Source organism: Rhamphochromis longiceps, linkage group LG17 (assembly GCF_057381845.1).
Source record: "Rhamphochromis longiceps isolate RC_006_pf linkage group LG17, R_longiceps_female_GT1.1, whole genome shotgun sequence".
NCBI lineage: Eukaryota > Metazoa > Chordata > Actinopteri > Cichliformes > Cichlidae > Rhamphochromis > Rhamphochromis longiceps.
Genome location: NC_140573.1, coordinates 41987405 through 42003999, shown reverse-complemented (window position 1 = coordinate 42003999; position 16595 = coordinate 41987405). Strand labels below are relative to the sequence as shown.

The following is a 16595-nucleotide window of genomic DNA, read 5'->3' as shown; positions in this document are numbered from 1 at the left end:
ACACTCGAATATTCCCTCTCACCCCTCCGCCGTTAGATTTACAGTAGCTAGTTTTGTTTGTTACATTTTACATGAAATGTTACATTTCACTCCAACACGCGACGTAACATACGAGACCGGATGTTCGCGTCCACCATTCTGTTTGATGACGATGGAGGCGCGAAATACCGAAATGAAAGCAACAGAAAGCACAAGCAGCGCGTCCACGCGGCCACAGCCGTGTTTACTGTGTACGAGCAGGCGTCAGTACGTCCATCTGAATGTGAACGGCTACATGGGACATTTGTCCATATCTCTTTTTTCCTCCAAAAATAAAATCTAAAACATTCAAATATTAGATAGAATTTGTTTTTACAAGATACAACACCGATCATATATTATCCATGTAAAATATACTCAAGCCAGCAAAAATACGTCTATTCAGCTGAAAATAATTTTTTCATTATGAAATCAACTCCTCTGAGAATTGTTCTTTTTTTAAATACAGAATAAGCTCAGCACAAGTTTTTTATTTAAAAAAAAAGAGCACACACAACATAAGGAATCCGCTAACAACCAAAGGAAAAGTACCTCATTTACAAAAGGATAAAGTAACCCCGAGATCTTCTCTTAAACACGAGCGGGGAGATTCCCAGCGACCACCGCAGCAAAGAAACCCTAAAAACACTGAGTGGAACCAGCTGAGCGCAGCCGAAACCCAACGACCAACCAAAACAACGCGAGTTCGTGTCAGGTTCGTTTCTCAGGTCCGGGCGGTGGTCAGAAACACGCACAGCCCAGCTTCCTACAGCGTACCTGCGTAAGGCACAGCACACGGACCAGCTTTCTCTTTAAATGTGGTTGTTTATTCGTTCGGGGGCAGAAAGCAGTCCAATCGTGACTTTATACTCAAGTGAAATCGAATCACTCTCAGAGAAACTTTAGTATTTGGCATGTTTGCATAGTACAGAAGTATTTTCTTAATGTTTACAGAGCACAGAGGGCAGCACACAAACGCTTCTGGAGTCTGTTTTGGTTTTTTCCTCCGTTTTGGATTCGCTAACCGATTCTTGGGCTTTTAGAAGCACGCCAGTGATTTTATGAGCAAATCGTTAACGCAGAGCAGCACTCAGAAAGTGGAGAAATGGCTGCTATTAAACTGCCACACCGACTGGCGTCTGGCATAAATCATAAGAACAACGAACCATAAATGTAATATTCCCGAAAAGAAGAAGAAAAGCGCTCTGCTTCTCTCTGGGTTTGCGGTGACGCGGTGAATGACGGGAAGCCGCGAGGGCTGGACGCGGCGTTTCTCTCCACAGGAGAGTCTGTTACAGGAATGCTTCAGACTCTGTGCACATTACATCCATGTGGCTACTCTGAGAACTATATTGCTTCATTACAGTACAATCATCAACCGCTGCATTATAGTGCAGCGTGACTCCGACCCACGCACAGACCGTTATTCCCTCGTGTGAGAAAGGCGAAGAAAGACACGTCAGCAAATACTGTGAAAAGACCAAAAACCAGCCAAAGACTGAACACAGGAGTGTGATAGTGGCGAGACACACAAAGCCTGATAGTTTTGGTCTTTTCAGGGGATTTGTTCATCGTAAAAATATAGAGCACCTCCTAGAAAGTTCACCTTTATTCACCCGCATAAAACGTCATGAAATCGGCAACAACTGGCCGTAATTTTAAGGTCAAAGTGAGAGTCGTGATGGGGGAGAAGCCTGGAGCAGGGATACTGGCTTTGACCTTGGACTGGGGTCTCTTCAGTGTGGAGAAAACAAAGTGTCCTGAGGAGATTTGGACATCACTGTGGACGCGACTGACAGCAGCTTAAAGCACATCATGTATCATTCATTATTCTATTAAATCGACAGTGATTCTGATTACAAAGTACCTGCTGTGGCATCTGTAGATTAAGACACCAGAGTTTAAAAAAGAAATCACATGTCCGTGTAAGGCAGACATGTCACGCAGCGTACGGCGAGTCAAAAGGCCCGCCTCACCTGCTTTTTTGCTAAAGACTTTAGTACCTGGTAGGAATCATCAGCTGTTAATCCACATGTGCAAATTCATCATGTGAAATGTTTGGAGCGACGCAGCGTCCCTTCTTACTCCTGACACGCTCCGGAGGCTTTTCCAAACTCCTCCGTCAGCCGCGACTTTATCGAAAATGCGTTTAGTGCATCGTTTGGGGTGAACATGTGAAAAATACTAGACGACACAAAACGTTATTAAAGATCATTAGAAAGAAATACTGAAAATCTCCGTCTGCTGAAGTAACTTTTGTTTGCAGTTGTACTTTTTTAAACAAGTCATGAACTGGTGAAGCAGGTTAAACGAGGATGGTAACAGTTCGGCTGTGGTCTGTGGTTTTGGATCACAGTTCACGAGACGCTGCACTTGCATCCGATTCCAGAGGAAAGAGCCGACGACGTTTAGTTGATTTGTTTTTTTCCAATCGCTATAAATCAGGTTTGAGTTTAAAATATGCAGACGGCTCATAGAGGGAGATCTCTGCGGCGCACCACGTCCTCTTCCTGCTCCTCACTCGGTGGCTTTTTGTTTGTGTTGGCAGGTTTGGACGTATGCTCGGAGCCGAGTGTCGAGATTAAAAAACAAAGGGAAAAAGAATAGTTTTGTTGCAGATAGCTGCTAGTCGTAAAAGAAGAGTAAACCTGCTGCGTTTTACAGACTCAGGAGTCGTCTGCAGCTTTGCCCTGCACCTGGTGGTGACTGTTGTTAACTTGCGAGAGCTGCAGGCTGGTGTGGAGGACCGCGCCGAGGCAACACGTGGAGTCGATCTCCTCCAGGAGACCTTGATCCTGCGCCGCGGGGGCCCCCGAGCCTTTACCCTGACCCAAACACAGGCCGAGCCCGAGGACCCCCTCTTTGGACATCTCCTTCTCCCAGGGGACCTGCACGGCTGAATGGCTGGTCCTCGACGGGCTCCCCATGCCCTCTTTGCTCTCCCGCCTCTGGAGGGCCTTCTGCTGGTACTGCCTCGTCGTCTCCTTGGACATGACCTTCCTCCTGAGCACGTAGGTCGAGGCAGTCTGGTTCTTGGCCTGCTGAGGCTCCGAGCCGCTTTGAGGGTCCGAGATGGTCCGCGCCCGCACCCCCGGTGCAGGAGAGCAGCTTGGGTCAGACGCGGATGCTGAGGAACTGTAGGTTTGTGCGAGAGTGGGGGACGACCGCAGAGGTGCGACTCGATGGGACAGCGTTGGCGAGTAAGAGAAACAATCTCCCGGTTTCCACGCTGTAGGCAGCGGGTCGGGGTCGGACTGATGAGGATTCGGCACTGAGACGTCGGCGCTCTGGGCTGGTGGGCTAGCAGCGGGCGCCGCAGGGACTGCTGCGGATTTTTTTGACATCTTCAGGCTGCTCTTGGTGGGCTGCCTGCGTGGGGACGGTGGAAGGTGTTTCCCGTGGACCACAGTGTCATCCTGACCCGTATTCCACCCGCCTTGATCGCCGCCTCCACTACAGCTGCTCTCATCTGCAGGTCTGGACTCGCTGCAGGGCGTGGGCTTGGTCTGGCAAACAAGAGGCAGGAGAGTCACCACATGTTCACCCTCGCTGTTATTCTTTATTGACTAATGCATATGATGACCTTTGACCTCAAGTCAGAATGAAGCCGTCTTTAGATATGTTGGATTTATTCACAACTTAGCAAATAAAAAGGTGAAAGCAGACGCAGAAAGCATTTCTATTTCCTGTAAAACGAGACGCGTCCTACTCTACATTTTCCTGCGTACCGGGGCTTTGTAGTCTAAATCATCCACGGACAAGAAGAAGTCCAGACTCTTGGCGGCACTGAGTCTTCCTTGGTCCATCGTCGTGGTCGTCAGAGAATCCAGGATTTCTTCCAGAAGGTTCATCTGGCCCGACTGAGAGGAGTCGATGTCCAGATCGAGGGAGTACGAGTCATCGCTGTCCTCGTTGTAGGACGGCACGTCGCCGCTGTCCTCTGAGGAGACCCTGCGTTTGGAGGAAAAAGAGCGAAACGTCCGATTACCCCTTCATCTGTGTGCACGCGCGTCCAAGAGATCATTTTTCACAAGATAACCACGTTTTTATGAGAGGGTCAAATGCAATATGCTGCTCAACATCATACAAATGACATCACAATTCCATCAACGTGCTCCTGCCCAGTGTGTCCACTAGGGGGCAGTGTCGCCATGAGGGAAAAAGAAAAAAGGAGGACAAAAGCACTTCTGCACATAACCAACTTTTGAATCCATCACCCCAAGTTGTCATATCTTGACATATCGATCCAAAACTGAAAATGGCTTCACTCACTTGCTTGCATTGTCCAGCTCCTCATCATCAAGCCCATAGCCCAGCTCTCGAGGGCCCATGCTCATGGGAGACTTGCTGAAGTTATGCTGTTAATGAGAATAAAAAGGCAGGAGGATGTAGTTAGAAAGAAAAAAATAACGAGATAAAACAATAAAAATGGACCCGAGGGGTTTGGGGGGGGTGTCTCAGCTTCTCAGTAAATAATACAAGACTGCTGATAAACACGAGTCCAGACAGAGTACGGCGTTCTGCTGAGGTGCAGCTTTTCATAAAAGTACGACTTGGGATTCGACAGAAAGAAGAAGAAAAAAAGAGTGCGTGTCTGGTGGGTCCCCATAAGACGGGACTAATAGCCTGTTTTAACGAGCCCGTGTCCTCAGGGTGGAGACTAAATTTGTCAAATTTGGGTCTGGGGATAAAAATCTTTAAGATCCCCTGCAGTGTTTTATCAAACTCAGCATTAAACATGAAGTAAAAGGTGCCGGAGAGTCAAGATACGGCCAGCTACACCAATAACTTGCATTATGGCACCAGTGCATTTGACACTGCAGCGTGGTGAATGATCTGAGCGCACTGCGGTCGTCTGACACGGTGGTTTAATAAGCCACCTGTGTACCGTGTTTAATGGGCGGGTTAGGGAAGAGACAGAAGCTTTACAGCGCAGGGGCAGGACTCTCCCCGTGGGAGCCCAAATCTGCCCCGGGCCACTTATTAACATGCCTTCCACTAAGATGCACATGTTCCTCTCACTGCGTTCATGTTCCCTGATGTTAACTCATCTCACGCTTTCTAATTCACACTCTTTACATTTTGCTCATTTAGCTTTCTTTAACAATATCTGTGTTGTCTTTAAGCGCCCGTGGGTGCAGTTACAGCACCGCCGCAGTGGGTTACAGCGATGTTTTCTCTGCTTTTTAATACCACTTTTAGGCTCCACCTCTCTGCACGTTTCTCTTTAAACTAACGTAAGCTGCGTTATCAAAGGCCGTCACCCAGAAAAAAAAGATGTTGTTCAGCCTCAAAAGTGATCAGAGTGTCGGGAAGGAACTCTGAGGATGATTGTGATCGTGCACCGTGACTCAAACGCCAGAACAAAGAGCGAGAGAGGAAGGTAAACGAGTGAAAACGGGAAGGAAGGAAATGTAGAGGTGAGGCAGGATTCCTCAAAGCCCCAAAGAATGATGGGAATGGTGTGCGAGTGTGTGTTTGAGGGGCGGGGGCAGTTTGGAGGGGGTCAGTATTGGAACGGTGAAGCAAGCCGGTCTTGATTAGCTGACGCGGTGCCAGCCAGACAGGCGGAATGTAACGTGTGGCTGCGCTGGCCTCATTTAGGGCCTGTGTGCACGCACGTGTGCACACACACACACACACACACACACACACACACGCATGCACACACACACACACACACACACACGCACACTATTACAAAAAAAAAAAAAGAAACACAAAGAGTTAAAGTGCCATTTTCTCCATAAAAGTCAGCCGAGGAGATGTGTGCAGTAGCCACTTAAGCCTCTCAGCCATCGGGCTAAACACTAACACATGTGGTGGCACTGCTGATTGGCCGAGCCGCTCCCCTTCTATGGTAGCTTGGAGCTATAATGAAAGAGATTTCAGAGGGGCTCAGGCCTGGGATCCCTAAACAGCTTTTAATGGATTCCTGTGTCAGGGCAGTAAATCTGGGGCCAGGCCGGCACGCCAGCCAGCAAAGCACGCCAGCAGAGCGAGAGATGCACCTGTGAGACACTCGCGGAGCGTCGGCTTCGGACACAAAAATACTTTCTTAAACACTACAGACGCATGTTCTATATCCTTTATGAACGCAGCTCCTCTCTCTGCGTGTAGGTGTTTATTAAAGCGACCGGACACAGGTCACGACGCCCGGCCCTCTGATCTCGGTTACAGCTCTGTCTACACAACAGGAAGTACCGCAGGGAGCAGTAAATAGATGGGACGTCACTTCACGGCTTTATCAATTTGTCATTCCCTCTCTTCACTGTGACCCTCAGAGCAACAGGAAAGACCAAACTATTTACAACAACGAGGCGTTTCACAATAAAAGAGCAGGGGTCGCTTTATCACTTCTTCTTCTTCTTCTTCGTTTCTTTAACGGCCAGCATACTGAGTTCATTTAACCGCCGTCATAAATCAAAGTGTGCATTTGGTAGTTACTTGATTACCGGCTCTGCGGAGCTGTCACAACCAAGAGCAGCGGTTAAAATCGGAGCTCAGAAATGAGATTGGCTGCACGTCGATGTGAACAACAGCAAATAAAATATAAATACAGAGACATGCACGATGAGATATTCCTAACCAGTGCAAACAGGTCTGCTGTTACAGCTGCGACAGCTCTGTCACCGTCCCACATCGCCACAGGCCTGACAGGACAGAGGAGAGCACCGAGCAGGAGAACAGCACATTATCATACCGCTCCTTCATTAGCTTCTCGCTGTCGGCTAATGGGAAGCTGAAAGGCGAAAATGAAAAAGCGATTCTCGCTCCACGCCTCCCGTCTTTCATTTCCTTCCCTCCATCACTCGGCTGTCAGTGACAGATGTCACCGTTTCCGTCTGTCGGGCTCTCCGTTCCTTCCTCCTCACCACGACAAGCAGAAGTCGCGAAAATAATAAAAACAGGTTATTTTAAAAAACTCTCGGGGGTTTGTCGAATTAAAAACAAGGATCGGCGGATTTTATGGACTTTTTTAATGCATTACTACTGGAACTGAACTGTAATTGTAAACATGGCGGCTATAAACAAGCTAAGATTACATCGAGCAAAGACACGTAAAGAAGAAAAACTCAGATTCGATTCATTTCTTCAGTCGGGGAAAAGGTCGCCACCGTGCTTCTGACAAGCTGTGTTTGGACAAAGTTGGTCTCTCCTCCGCTTTCCTTCCCTGCATGACCAGTTATACAGAACAACTCTCTGTGACAGGGCCAAACGCTAGTGGGCTTTAATAGCTGGTTGAACATTATACATTTCATATGGTATTTCAGAGCGGGCACTAATCTCACAGCTTGGCAGTGTATGTAAAGAGATTCCAGTAAATGCAAACAAACCTCGGGGAGAAGCAAAGCCTTTGCAGAAGTACGGCCAAGTGTCTGCCTGTTTAAGAGCCGCTCACTCGAAAAAGGGAGAGGAGAAAAAAAGCGGCGTTTGAGGAGCGATCCACTGCTCCTCTGTCCAACTGGCTGTTGCTGAAAGCTTCCTTTTCACTCAAACCAGGAGCCGTATAAAAGAAGACGAAATGTGCATTATGCTCATTCTGTCAAACCGAACACCTCAGGTTAAAAAAAGAATAATCACCAGGTGTCCTTCAGTGGGTGCGATGCAGTACTTTGAAGCTTCCAGGAGATGGCACTTTGGTTTCAGCCAGGAAGCCGGCGGGTCTCTGAAGACCTTAGAAACTAAGTGGAGAGGAGACTGCACATGCATGCAGATACCAGGGAAGCACACAGAGCAACTGTACGCTAACACATCCAAACTGCTGCTACTAATGCGCAGCGTTAATCTTATGATGAGTATAACAAACCTATTCTCCACTCAGAGTCACATTTAAAATTTAGATTATTGAGCTGTGACACTTTCAGATCCAACCACTTTACCCAGACGGGTCTGTGTGCTGTCCCCGTTAAAGCATCTTCATTTACACAGAACATAAAGGTAATAATGTCTTTAAAACACATATCAGTAAAAACACGTTTGATCTCGGAGACAAATGACAGCCTTTCATCGTCGCACGCACACACTCAAGTATCCTGCAGACTTTGTTCCTGTTTTACATCTGTGCTAGCTTCCTGTTTCCCTTCAACTCTGAGCTGGCACTTCTCCTGCTTCACCAGGTGAAGAGTCCACAGCCCGGGGGCTGAGCCCGGCCACAAGCCTGCTGGCTGTCATTGCCCATAACGCTGTCCCGACCTCTGCTCTCCTCTGCACGCCTAACAGCTGTCATTCAGTTGCCTCCAACCTGAGGCGAACTGATAAATGCATGTTTGTGCACAGCACTCAGATACAGCCTCACATACTAAAGGGATGAGGTACAGACATAGTTTCTATTCACAGATGTTTGGAGCACAGTGCCACATGAAGCGCGCGCACACACACACACACACACACACACACACACACACACACACACACACACACACACACACACACACACACACACACACACACACACTCTAAGCTAAATCTTGAGCAGAAACTGGTGCTCACAGGAAACCATACAGGAGCCAGAACAATGGCTGTTTGTTGCCCCGTTCAGCCTCGTTTCTGTCAAACGAAAGGATTACTCCCACATTCTTAATCAACACGCTCACCAAACACTACAAATCACCCACATTGGCGGAAGCAGCTGAAATATGAATGCATATGACAGCAGCACTTCCTCTCTGGTACATGTGTTGGCTGATCAAATAGAAAAGGAATTTGGTAACTATGATTATTTCGCTATGATTAATTAAAGGAGCTTCTGCGGGATCATTCGTTTCATTTCAAGGACACACAGAGATGTGTGCAAAGAAAAAGATTTGTTTAAAAAAAGCAACATTTTTCTTCCACGTTGGCGTTTGCAGCGTCTCTGCAGCTGACGTGTTTCAGGTGGACGGCGCTCCGACGGTCACTCGGTTAAACGTACGGTGGAGGCGTCGCTGATGGGTTTAGTGCACGCAGCACAAAATGCTTTAATAACAAATTAGCTGGTAATATTACCTTTATTAGACGTGTAACAGCAGTGTATTCTCTCCTGGCTCAGCGACGCACTGACTCCACTTGTTGGTCAATTAAGTGCAGAAATTAAGGAAAAGGTGCAGAAAATCTCTCAAAATAATAAAAAACAGACGCTCATGTTTCATGATGTGTTTACTGGATTGTTTTTAAAGCAAAACTCTTTGCCAGTTTAATAAGTACACTTAAAATAAGTCTGCATGAACACACACATTCATGACGGTGTTACTTTCTACATTTTCACTGTAGGTTTTTATCGCCTTGCACTGAAAGCTATTTTTATTCATCGTTTTACCCTCATTGATCTTAAAAGTGCACAAATATTTACAAGGATTTTTTTGCACTGTTGAGACAAATGTTTGCTGTGTGGTTAGAGACACGACAAAAAAACCCCTAAAGATTAAAAAACTTTTAACGATGAGCGCGGGCCAAACGTGCGGGCGCGAGCGAGGGAGGCGGATCAAGGTGCTTCTTTTCCACTTTACTTAACCTTTATTTAACTGGGTTAGTCCCACTGAGATCAATTTCTCGTGCGAGGAACACCTGGTCAAGACGTTTGTGGGCAGAACAACAGCACGAACATTTCATAGAAAGCTGAAGAAAATAATTTAAAAAAGAGACGAGTGAGACACGGCGAGCGCGAGAACAACGGTGACGCTCGTCTTCAGATCAAATGTAAATGTGCTGCACTAAGCGGTTCAAAGTATAGAAATTACTGACGTAGAGAAAAAACTGCAGACTATTTGTTCAAAATACAATAAAATATTGAGGCCTGTACCTGCAGCCGAGGATTTATGTGCATGAATATTAATTAATATCCATTTCATCAATTAAACCAAGTAGTGTTTGCAAGTGCTTTTGATTTGTGTGAATTGGTTAATATGCAAATAGAGAAAATCAATATTATGAGAGCAAAGAACGGGAGCATCATCGGGAAGAGAAACTGATGGACTACATCTAAACACAAACACACAAAGCGGCGCTGTGGGACACGCCGTCCTGTGTCCTGCGTGTCCCTCCTCCAGCGGTCTCCAGGGACCCGTTACTGTGGCAATGAGCGGGCCTCGGCGGTACGAGCGGGGCTGTATATCCTGAATAAAAAAAAGTGTGTGCGTGCATGTTTGTGGGGGTGCACGCGCATGCCGGCTGGGGGGCGGGAGGTGTCCGAGGAGGCCTTTAGAAAAGCCCTAATTGCCGTTCCTCTCTTCTCCCCGGCCGTCACACCTTCCTCTGCGCTAAGACTTTCCAGCCTCATCACACACACAGGAAATACAACACTAATTAGAGACAGCACAACCTCTCCTAATCACACTCTTACACGACTGTGACCAAAATGTCAGAATGTGCACGCAGGCGTGTTTGTGTGTGTGTGCGTCTTTAAAGCTGGGAACTGGGAGTCCATATATTCATTTAGCAATAAGAGGTGGAAAAGCTCCAGCCTGGACCAGCCGAGCACAGACGCGAGGCAGGAGCAGAAGCAGCATCCTCGAGGCTGTGTGCATTTGTTTAGCACAGATGTGTGCGACTCCAACGGCGCGATGCTAAATCTACACATTTTCATTTACACCGCGCTGCAGCGTCTAATAGTTAAACTACAGAGTATTTTCTCCTCGCATATTTATTGATGAATGTGTGTTTTGTGCGTGTGCACGCTCTGCACACAACAAAGAACAAAAAAAAAAAAGTGCTAGCACTTATGGTGCACAAGCAAATTCTTCAGAGGAAACGCTGACCAGCAGATGAGCTGATTCGACTGTCCGTGCTGTTCAGAGGAAAACACTGAATGTACAACACGAGCGCATTGAACGAGGAAAAAATGCTTATCGTTACATTTGGCACCCTGACAAACTACTGTACTTCTGAGAGATGCTACAAGAGAGACAGAGAGCTGGGGGAGAACGAGGGAGGGAGGGGAGTCAGAGAGATGTGGGGGGGAGGGAGTGGACTGAAAAGATTTCAGAGGAAAAACACTGAATCCATTCTGGTCAAGTGAAAGTGAGCTCTGCTGTAATCAGTCAGTGTAAATGTAGTTAACTCATTTACTGATGTGTGTGTGTGTGTGTGTGTGTGTGTGTCATACCCGTCTCATCTTCTGCAGTCTCCTTGGAGACAGGCTCTTGGTACTGGTTGGAGATCCTGGATAGACCACGATCCCCTCCTCTTCATCGTCCTGACAAAGAAGATGAATTTCGGTTACAAAACAGGCGTAAATATCGACGTCCATACAAAAGAGCAATGAATGCAACGAAGCCGTCTGATGCCGCCTCACAGTAACGTTACGTTAAAGGTTAAGCGATCAGTCTCTGGCTGGTTTTCGACAAATCCACGTGGCTTTACCTGGTTTCCTCTGCGTGACACAGTTTCAACTATACGTGGACGCTTTGTGATGCAGAAAATACTCAATGCACCAAATTAGTCGGAGAAAAAAGAATCACGAGCAAATACACGTAACTGCTATTAAAACTGATGAAAGTCTGGTTGTTCTTCAGTCTCAGAGCCAAAAACAAACTTTTCACTTCTACGAGACATTTTTCAGCACGAGACAGATGGATGCCTTTCGCTCTGTCGCTTGAAACATTTCCCTCTGAGTTACGACAACAACAACCACGGTAACCACCTCTGACGCATCGACATGCTCGTGGTTTTAGGGCCCCCGCTTGGGGTCGTGCAGCTGGCAGCAAAAGAAATCCGGTGCAGTTTGAATCGCATCATAAATTAATTTCTCTAAAAAGGAAACGTGTTTAAGCGGAGAATCAAACACTTTCCGCACCTCTGTTTGCCGCCGCTGCGCCCTCCCCTCCTGCTCATCATCAGCACCCTGAGCCTCTCGGTTTCCCACTGACAGATCAAACTGCTATTGCCTTATCAAATCCATCAGGCTTATGGAAACATACACCTCGTTACATTAGCTTTGAGGAAATCACAGGCTCGCTGATGAAATATGCAGACAATAAAGAGAGAAAGAAGGGGCTGCGGCTCGGATGACATGACAGGCCATAGCCAGAGGGGCGCTGGTTAAAAATGTACAGCCCTGAACAAAGCGCTAAGCAGGCTTCAACAGTCATTAAAAGGCCCCTACGTCAGAATCACACACTCCATGTAAAGCAGCTTTCCTGTCTGTTTCTATGAGGGAGGCATGTATCCATCCGAGGGCCTCCCAACAAAATGATGTGTGCGCGGGTGTGTTTGCACGCCCCCGACAGCGTGCGAAGGTCCGGTGCAGCTCACCCTTGCTTTCAGTATGCCCCTAAAGTCCCGGATACCCTTCTTAGCATGAACCTTGGCCTAGGAGGGAAACACACACACAGCAAGACACAGATTACACACAAAACATGTTGCATTAACATTCTGTTCTGGTTTCATGTAACATCAAGAAATACTTTGATCCCCGTGGCAAAAAAACATGCAGACAAGAGGCGGGATGAGAGAGCCTCGCACATCCGGGCGGGGCACCCCGGCCACCCTACCGTACGCCACATAACAACACGCTCATCTAATATTTACTAGCTGTGAACAATTCTCCTGATTGTTGGCGACTCGTCGGCCAAGTTTGAAAAAGTTCATTTGAAAACCTTTAAAAACATCTTTAAAACCTCTTTTTCTTCCAGGTTTGAATCCTTGTTGTGCATGAATGCAAAGCAACACTTTACCTTTGACACGGCTGTGTTGAAGAGCGCTCCTCCTCTCTGTAACACACGGAAACAGTCAGTCAGGGACGGGCGCTTGGGGCAAACGCACAAACATTCAAAAGAACATTTGAATCAATTACTGCTACAGCCGCAGAGATGCGGCTTTATCGACTTTCACTGCAATCAGTCTGGCGACAAATGAGTTCCGGCTCACGTTAAACCACACCGGGCGATCGCACCGATTGATCGGCTCCTATGTCACTCGCCACACGTTGGCCGCAGCACGACTTACAGCGCACACCTTAGCTACAATCTACAAAACAACACAGCTGCTAACAGCGACGCATAAACACCAAACAGTATCAGCGAGCAGCGATAGACGACGTGGTTTTATTTAGAAGCAGCCTAAAACAGCGATAGAAAGGATGGTATGTGATTGATTCGTACTTTGAGTTCTGCACACTGACATTATGGCACCCAGCATCTCTCGCCGCCTTTCTTCTTTGTCTCTCCGATTTGCTGCTTTTTTCCTTTGGCGTCTCAACTCTTTTCTCTCTGCTGGGTCTTTAGTGTAAGCACAAAGCGCCGGCTAAACGGCTAAACAGAGTAAATGGCAGGCAGCGTTTCAGAAGTTGGCAGAGGGAGAGGAGAAGAGGGGCCGAGGTGAAGGCCCCTCTTATAGATCCCTGTCAGTCAGGAAATATGAACTTTAACAAACCTTTGAAGAGCACTCTAGAGGACTAATTCAGCCTTAGCTGACGGCTTTGGGGGGGTGAGTGAGAGAGGGAGAGGCCAAGGTTGTGGTGAGGTGGGGTGGGGGGGGGGCTGTGACAGAAATGAGAGAGCGAGACAGACGGATAAGAGAAGAGGAGGAAATGGCCAGAGAGAGATGAAGGCGGGAGAGACGCGTGTTCTCGGCGTGGTTCAGCGGAGTAACGCCCGTGTTTGCTGCCAGATCAACACGTCATGTCGGAGGACGTCTTGTCACGTCAAATCGCTTCCGTCTCCCTCCCCGTCCGTCTCCGCTGTCCTGCTGCACGCGCCGCTTCACACGCACCCAACTGCACTCGAGCTCGATCTGCGCGTTCAGGCGGCGCCTTCATTCCAAAGGCAACGGCGAGGCTTCAAACGCCAAGTCGCGCCTGTCATGCTTTCAATTAAGTATAACTCGGGAATAATATATATAAAAATAAAAGCACTGGGAAAGGTATAGATGTAGATACAGCATGTACGGTAAATACCTTTACGGTGTGCATCCACTGCTGGTAAGACCGAGAATTACCTGACAGGACGTATAAAACAGGACATGTGATTAATCGTTCAGGGTTCAAAAGAAGCCCCATACTGGCTGCTGGAAATGCAGCCACAGTGAAACATCGTTATGCTTTTGGTAAAATAATCGACTGTTTTGTTTGTTACTTTGATCATGCAAACAATAAACAGCAACATTTAGCAAAGAGAAAAAAATACTACACAAAATAAAGTTAATATCACATCATGACATTTTCTAGAGACTTTCACTTAATTTCAACATTTTCATGTCTTTATAGTTCAAGAAGATCATATTTTTAACTCTTTTTGAACCGTTTTCTGTTGGACGTTGCTTCAGCTTCACTCCATGCACACAAACACTGAAGCCTTTTCTTGCAGTACGGACCTTCACTTACAAAAACCCCTTCAATTATAACTTCTTTAAGAACAAACATACTCTGAATATTTCCTGGCAGTTCCTTATTTTTTGCTTTGAATAGAATTTGTGCTGTTTGGAATTTCACTAGATCGGCACATTTCAATATTTCAGACTGCAGTAACCTGTAACCTGCAGCGTGGATGATTCAAACTGCGTTTTTTGAAGAGTACAAAGTGAATGTAATGTAGTTTTACAGTTGTGGCCCCAGACCTCTGCACAGTAGCTTAAGTAAGGTGAAACCAGTGAACAGTAGAACATGAAGGCATGTTCTGTCTAATACCTGCTTTGCCTTGTTTAGTGTTGAGTTGAAGAATTTGGGGCCCAAACTGACCCTTGGGGTACATCACAAGCAATGTGCACATAGGGAGCATTTAATTTCACAAACTGCTTCCTGTCAGTTAAATAACTCTGGACTCAATCTAGAGCGACCCCTCTGACACTGTAATGTTCCAGGGTTCTTATTAATATATCCTGATCTATAGAGTCAAATGCCGTCTATGGAGATTTTCTATAGTTCTCAGAATCTCCTATCAGACCACAGTGTGGTCGGGGTCAGAGTTCACACTGAAAAGCTTAAAAGCACGACGGCAGCAACATCTGGATGGCACCGCTTCTTTTCTTTACCGTCTAAAATCTGTGTTGCTGCGATTATATGATCAAATTTGTCCTGCGAGGCTTTGTTTTAACAGGAAACAATAAGCTCTTTGGTTTGCACTCTGCTAGGTTCACACGTGCGTTTTATTATTGGCCCGAGAACAAACAACACTCAGGATGCGTGTGAAACTTTAAACCTGAGAACAGCAAAGAGCAACTGCAAGTCATGACATCAGTGTCACTTATATAATAATCAGTGCATTAACATCGACATGGTTGCAGCTGCGATATCTTACAGCAGGCCTCAAACACTGAGTGAACATAATTTAACAGCATTTCAGTTTTTTTAAAAAGGCTTCTAATTATTTTCAGTTTAGCGGCCTCACCTCGTTCTGTTCGCTGACACTTCCTGTGTGTTGCATTAAAATATGGCAAATAAAAATAACGCAGCTAATTGACAGACAAGTCCAGCAGTACTCACTTCCACAGAAGCCCCCCTCTGTGATCTCTTCTTCAAACACGTCAGTGAAGCCACGGCCTGCGTTCAATTTGGCCAGCCGTCCGTCGATGAACTGCAACCATAAATTTAAACATGCTTATTAAAGAAGGGAGCCGGGGGAGGGGGTGGGGGGATGTGAACACACTCACACAGATACAAACACTCCAGCAGCCACAGAGGGGTGTTATTAATCCTACCTGACGGAAACTACATCCCAAGATTAGTTGGGCTGCAGGTAATAGGGATTTGGTAATGCGGAGCAGGTGAGGGATTAGAGCAGCAGACGACATGCTACACTCTGTCTGAGACACGAGGAAGTTTCATTTCCTCCCTTTGTAACGTGGCGAGCAGAAAAACTCGCACTCGTAAATATGGACTTAACAGCTAGACAGCGACACGTTTCACGAGCGCAGTCGCAGGCGTGCGTAAATATGTTACGCAACCACAAGCGCAACACAAACGTTTGCAAACACAAAGTAAACATTTAAGATGAACAGAATAAACAAACAGCATTCTTTAAAAAGCATGAAAGTAAACGGAGTCGCCCAGACTGAGGCTGCAACTTAAAAAAGCAGAGATGAGACGGGAAACTGAATTATACGTGTAACAGCTACAAAGACATCAAAGGCTTTGTTCCTTAATATTTTGGCCTAACATAAGATTTGTGGTGTGCCAAGCAGTGCAGATTCTTATTAGTTCAATGTTTTATGGCTCCGTGTTTGGGGTTTTTTAGGGGAAAGAAACTACAAATTACATTTCTAAAATATTGAACATGACGAAAATCATTATAGGAACATTGATGAGACACACACACACACACACACACACACACACACACACACACACACACACACACACACACACACACACACACACACACACACACACACACACACACACACACACACACACACACACACACACACAGTGTTCTGTTAACTTCATCCAACCAAACTGACCACAGGTTGGCGTTAGCTTCTAGTCCCAAAGCTTATTTTATGATCGAACCTCTATTGTGACATCATCGGGTTAAACTTGGCAAGTCTGTGGATGTTAACAAAAAGGAACAAAATACACACACACACACACACACAGCAGTTTTAACAAGTCTGCTAAGAGTCGTTAAAACTGTGTGAAAATGCAGAAAAGACAACTTTGCACA

General features: G+C 46.5%; 1 protein-coding gene across 2 annotated transcripts in view; it reads right to left on the bottom strand.

Annotated features, from left to right (window-relative positions):
* Positions 1-23: 23 nt before the first annotated feature.
* Positions 24-16595, bottom strand: part of dennd1b (DENN/MADD domain containing 1B) — a 94844-nt gene continuing 78272 nt past the window's right edge. For both annotated transcript variants that reach the window (XM_085387385.1, XM_085387386.1), the window contains 8 exons: positions 15416-15506; positions 13892-13932; positions 12672-12707; positions 12250-12306; positions 11102-11191; positions 4291-4376; positions 3747-3969; positions 24-3524 (listed from right to left, as the gene is read on the bottom strand). In XM_085387385.1, coding sequence (XP_085243511.1) covers positions 2685-3524; positions 3747-3969; positions 4291-4376; positions 11102-11191; positions 12250-12306; positions 12672-12707; positions 13892-13932; positions 15416-15506 — 1464 coding nt within the window. In that variant the 3' untranslated portion in view covers positions 24-2684. The remainder of the gene's footprint in view (positions 3525-3746; positions 3970-4290; positions 4377-11101; positions 11192-12249; positions 12307-12671; positions 12708-13891; positions 13933-15415; positions 15507-16595) is intronic.